The sequence below is a fragment of the Cibotium barometz genome, chromosome 54, assembly GCF_041138505.1.
Source record: "Cibotium barometz isolate CiBa-2024 chromosome 54, ASM4113850v1, whole genome shotgun sequence".
Taxonomy (NCBI): Eukaryota; Viridiplantae; Streptophyta; class Polypodiopsida; order Cyatheales; family Cibotiaceae; genus Cibotium; species Cibotium barometz.
Genome location: NC_141099.1, coordinates 7,507,039 through 7,513,277, shown reverse-complemented (window position 1 = coordinate 7,513,277; position 6,239 = coordinate 7,507,039). Strand labels below are relative to the sequence as shown.

General features: G+C 36.6%; 1 protein-coding gene across 1 annotated transcript; it reads left to right on the top strand.

Moving 5' to 3' along the window:
- The first annotated feature begins 3,395 nt into the window (after positions 1 to 3,395).
- On the top strand, positions 3,396 to 4,074 carry LOC147607819 (uncharacterized). Its single transcript, XM_086789652.1, has one exon. It carries the CDS (start codon positions 3,396 to 3,398, stop codon positions 4,014 to 4,016), a length of 621 nt encoding a protein of 206 aa, XP_086645778.1. The 3' UTR covers positions 4,017 to 4,074.
- The last annotated feature ends 2,165 nt before the right edge of the window (positions 4,075 to 6,239 follow it).

The following is a 6,239-nucleotide window of genomic DNA, read 5'->3' as shown; positions in this document are numbered from 1 at the left end:
TTGCTTCATACTCTAACAAAGAAGACTCTACTTGTGATAGAGTTTTATCCACATTTTGAAGTGTTGAAACAATGGTGTCATATGGCTTTTTATCCACACTGAATGAATCAAAAAACATGGATAGCAGCCTGCGAGTTTGCAACACGAAAATCGAGAGGCAGAGGATAAAATTGGCCAAACCCTTGGATGTGTAGCTTAGCAATAGGTTGATGAATGTGTGGTAAGAGGGTTTAGGCAATGGTGTAGAGGATTGAGAGAATAGAGCACGTCAAATTTGGGCCAGAAGCGGGAGAAATGGATAAGATGTGATTAATGATATGATTAGTACTAATTGAGCTATGGAAAGACTAATGAGAAGAGGGAAGATAGATACAAGAGCTATGGGGAGGCTGTGATATCATGTTGAGATTTTGGGAGACCCAAGCTCTCCATGGCAATGATGCTAATCCCACACTAATCACCTACTAATTACACATAATTAAAATGACCTAAGGTGAATGGTGTCTAATTATACACATGATGATGTGTATGTGCAATAGACTCAAATCAATTAGGTTCCAAGATAGATTAGCTTGGACTCATAGAGATACTTGAGATGTGCAAAGTGCATGAGATGATTCATTGCTTGAACAATGACGCCTTTTATAGGGTGGAGGTACAAATCTCATGGGACTTCCCTTGTATATGGGATCAATGTCTACTTGCCATATGGCATTTCTCACTCCATACCTCTTGTCTAGTGCAGTTTGGCACCACAATTTTCAACATGCCTATGTTGCACTTCGGTTTAAGGAAGTGCTTTGCATTTTCTTATTGCTGTAGGATACCATGGTTGACTGTTTTGGCCGATAAAAGAGAAAAGCACCAAGCTGATTGAGCCCTTTGTGCTCTTATCTCTCACACTCCCTAATAGGTTTGATGGCTTTCTACATTACATTTTTTTCTTCTCCTTCAATATCTACTTAGTCTTTTCCATTGGCTGAGCTTTTCAATTGGCTAAGAGCATGTTTTAGGGCCATGCAAGAGCACCATTTTGGTGGACTAGATTCAGTAAGGTTCCATCGACCAACTAGGGTTGGTGGAAGGAACCTAGGTGAATGTACATTTGGGCACATCTTTTTTGTGCCAACCCTAAGCTCATACATATATCATCTTTTCTTCATTCTTTCCCTAGTAGTGTGATGAGTTCTCAACCCTAAAAAAAAATGAGAGTTATACTTTGAGCCTAAAGGCAAGAAGGGGAGAAAGCACACATTGTCTAGAAGTTAGCTTATCATCTAGTTGTAGAGGGGTTCTTAATCCTAAAAGGCACATCCTAGAAGATGTTGTTCAGCAACAACAAATGCAACCCATAGGCTACAGGCATCAATGCGCAGAAGGCATCCAACATCTATAGTAAAATGTAGATATGTAGTCTAGCTAAGTGCATTCTAGTAGAGGAAGTAGGGCAACAAATTCTCATCCTAAAGTAGCGGGCCATACTAGCAGGTCCAAAGCTAACCATGAAGAATGTTCAACTTCACCATATCATATGGCCACAACGTGAGCTTTTGTAAATCTCATTTTCTTTCAATAAAACTAAGAAAATAGTGCGACATACAAAGGGGGTCCTTTTGTGGGTAGAGAACATGTTTTTTATGAAATCTTTCATGCCATTCCTAATATGCAGATAATGGCTCTCACATGGCCCTAGTTCTACACTCAACAAAACTCTTGCACCTTATCATTATTAACAAGATGTAGTAATCAACTTTAGTTTATTTGGGCTCTTTAAAAAGCTACTTGAAGGTATAGGCTACCCAAGCCTATGAGATGTAATAAATGTTTTATGTTTATGTGCTTTGTACCACCTTGTTTGATGTTTATGTGCTTTGTATGAAAGGCACTTTGCTTTGTACCACCTTGTTTGATGTTTGTGTGCTTTGTATGAAAGGTAATTTACTTTTCTAGTTTATCCCATGAGAAGAGCACGAGAGGTGATAAAGTGATGGCCTTCCTACACTCAATCTTTCCCGATTCTGTGACCATGGCATATGAGGTGTAGATGGTGAGTCTAATAGTAAGGGTTAGGTTGGTAGTAGCCTTTATGTGTGACAGTCTCACCACCTTCACTCCGAGGGGGGTTTGTTGGGGTATTTCTAAGCTTCACCTGTGTAACCATATTACATGATGTAGTTCACATCATGCAAGTCAGTAATTTTGGATCATAGAAATTTGTGCCAACTTCAGTAACTTAGGATATATTTCTTTCATTGTGCCATATCTTCATATGGCAATGCATGTGCTTCTTTATCTCCATCCCTTCACTACTTCAAGCTGATAGTTTGAAGTCTCTCTCTCTCTCTCTCTCTTTCTCTCTCTCTTTGTCTCTCTGTCTCACTCTCTCTCTCTCTCTTTGTGTCTCTCTCTCTCTCTGTCTCTCCCTCTGTTGTCTCTATGTTTATGTTTATCAAAATGTGTACATATTTTTTTACAATCTCTACACAAATTAAATCAATTTATAAGTCCAAAATGTCAATATTATACTCTTATATTTTTATAATTTTTACGATGAAGTAAAAACTTCTATATTTCTTTAGTCCTCTTTATTTGAATCAATCAATGTACTTTTCTTTTTAGCAAATAAATATTTAGTGTAAAATCAAGGCATATAAGTTAGATTTATGTGGCTTTGGTGGATGATACAATGTTGAAGACCATAAAGATCTTTTTTTTCTCCCTTAGAGTGCTTTGTATTGATACTACCACTACTGATCTTGTACAAAATTTTGGCATTTGTTGTTTTCGGTTCCCTACATCTTTCCAATAAAAGTAGAGATCCCTCTTTATGTTTTATACCTTCCTTGGCCTATGTCATAGTACTTATTTTGAGACAAGTTATCCTTGAATGATTGTTTGCCACTTGATTCACTTCCGCCTCAACTATTAATTTCTTCTTCTTTTTTGTCTTTTTTTACTTGTACAGGTTCTTCTTCACTTTCTTGGCTATTTTTTTCACCTCCTCAAACCCTAGGTCTTTTGTTTACTTATATAGGTTCTTCTTTACTCTCTTGACTACTTTTTGGAGCTCGTAAAACCCTAGGTCTTTTACATCCATAATGGCAATGGAATGTCTTAGCCTTAGATTAAGACTCTTAATGTATTATTATTGCACATCACATATGCATCGATATCTATCCATGGTTACTTTTATTATATTAAAAGCCTCCCCTCCAAAAATCTAAAACTTTTGCTCCTTGAAAGGTTTAATTCTGCATGTTACATGCAAGACAATCATTGCATTAAAGAACAATACTACTAGGGCTAAACAAAGTAATACATATAGCTAGATGGAGAAAGAGTCTCTACAACTTAATTTTCAATTCATTTTGTTGTCATTTCTCAACCGCAAACAAATGGCAGCTATGGAGGAGGCCCTTGAGAATCTTTCATGCAAGTACCATATGCAAGTTGGAAGTGTTGACTTCCTACCAATGGCCAAGAGTCTTACTTTTGGGGCCATGGATTCATTTGTTGTGTTGACACTTGTGACCATGGAGAAAAGCTTCATCAATCTAGATCGATATGTTGGAAATTCCAACAAGCCATGCATTTTGGATAATGAATCCATTGAAGCCATTGACAAAGAAGGAAAGGATGGAGAGCTTGAAGAAGAACAAACTATTGCAAAGGCCATATTTAGAAAGAAAAAGAAGGTCATCAAGGCTACAATCAAGGCATTCAATGATGCACATGAGGTTGTATGTGATATATTCTCATGTGGTGTTGCATCAACGCTCGCATTGGAACATCACATGAAGACTATTGCAGTGGTGTGCAATAGTCAAGAGCAAAGAGAGATTGAAGCGGCATGTTGGAGAGCCCATGAGAGCGCCAACCCACCTACAAGTGCTCAAGAGGTTCCTCCCATTGGTGCTCTAGCTCTTGACCTACCGCCGGAGGGTGTGGATGAATCAAGCCAAGACATAGCAAATATTATTATGAAAGAGAGGTTGAAGGCTACTTCAGGTGTTTGAACCTCTCTATCTCTAACTTTTGTCAATGAGAACACTATGGTGTAAGGTTGAACTTGTGTTTTGGAGGATGATTTCATGACATAACATTTCCTACATATTTTCTCATTTTGTGGTGCTATCTAAAGCAAGCCTTACAAGCCTATTTCTCTCAGTTTTGTTAAGAGTCCTTATTTCTAGAAATATTTTCATCATATTGTATCTAAAATTGGTTGCAAAAAGTTTGTGCTTCTGTATTAAAATACAAGTATGAAATACATGATAATGTTGGAAGAAATATTTTCTTGTATGGTATAGCTAGAGTGCTTCAATCAATTGCTATTACATTACTTTGATCCAAATGTTGGTATTGGTTTTCTCTAAAGTTTTGTGTCCTTCAATATTTTGCCATGTGGTCAAATATATTAGAAGAAAATGTTTTGTGTCATACAACTACATTGAGTTTTTCAATTTCAATTGCAGTGCTTTGATTGAAACATTGGTATGACTTGTATTATCAAAGGTGTCAATGTGGTGTCTATTGATATTAGGCCACATGATCTAATATTTTTTCTCTTGAAATATGTTTTTCTAAGTATGCTCAACATGCATGTCCTACATGCACATCAATGTGGAATATTGTAGCATGTGTGTATGGAAAAATATTCTAAAATGTTCATTGCAACTATATACATTGTTGTATCTTAATTCAATAGTCATATAATATTACTTTTTGGGATTTTTTTGCCAGATGGTCAAAAATATATTTTGATGAAGTATCTACCATCCATGCATACTATTTGCATATTAAATTTAATGTCTTATACAATGTATATATGGAATAGTACAATAAACTTAGCCCTATTGAACTATATATAATGTTTTTATCTTAGCTTACTAGCTCTAAAATGAAAAAAAAAAACTTGTAAGAGACTAGATGTCTATTTGGTTCTTAACCTCTATGTTGTATGATAGAATGATTCAAATTTGACTAAGAATAGTCTATTTGCATATTTGGCAGATTTGAGCAGAGCAAACAAAGTAAGTGATGTGGCCTTGGCGAAAAGTGCTACCAAACTATGTGTGATACTTGATCTCAATGGTCTTCTTTTACAACGTTGTTTTTCCACATCAAAGAGGTTCCAAAGTTTTCGAGTGGGCAAGCAATGGGTTGTTCTTCGACCAGGATGCATTGAGTTTCTTGAAGCTACATTTGCAAGATTCCAAGTGGGAGTTTGGTCTACAGCTTCACACAAAAATGTCATCGCAATAATCAATTGCTTGGAGAGCTATGCAAAAAGGAGATATCCTTTTTTCATGATTTGGGGATAGGAGAAATGCCATACGCATCCACTCAAGATCATCTATCGGCCAGACAAGATGGGGGTGGAAGCAATGTTCAAGCCCCTTCAGTATGTGTGGAACGAATATGGCAATGTTTGTGAACATAGCAAGACTATTTTGATAGATGATAGTCCCTACAAGGGGTGTCCTAACCCTCTTGAGAACTGCATCTATCCACAGACATTTGATGTTAACCAAGGAGACTCAATCTTGATTGAGGAACTTCTACCCTACTTGACTCGCTTAAGTGGATCCCATGATGCACGTGAAGTCATAAAATTTGATCGATATGGACTTGAGCCAATTCAATATGGACATGAGTTGTACACACAATTCAAGGTTGTGATTGACACATGGCTTAAAGGAGATGATAATGCTATGTCATCTTCATCATCAGTACAACCCAAGAACATCAATCGTGGAGATGGAATATATATGAAACAATCTTCAATCACTTCTTGCTTGAAGAGATCATCAATTGTACAAGGATCATCATCAAGAGTCTTAATTCATCCAACCCATCCATTGGGTGTCTCACAAGTATCAAGGTTAAAGCGGATTCCTTTGGTTTCTACTCTAAAGGATATGGAAGCAATGCAACTTGCTCATCAGCTAGGATATAAGGATGACTACATAAATGGTCGTGTAGCTAGACACTTCATAAAAAACCTTCAAAAATTGTACTTTCCACGAAAATGATGTGACACAAAAATAACACTCTTTTCTACAACTTGTACCTTGGTGTTTATAAATGCGTTCAACATCAGAGAGACTAGCTCAAGATTTCTGGATTGTGATTTCATGGAAGAACTCATTGTATTATATACAAGCTCCTCAATGAAGAATGATATTCTTAATGTAATTTGATGGAGAAAATGTGTTTTTATGAAAAGGTATACTAAT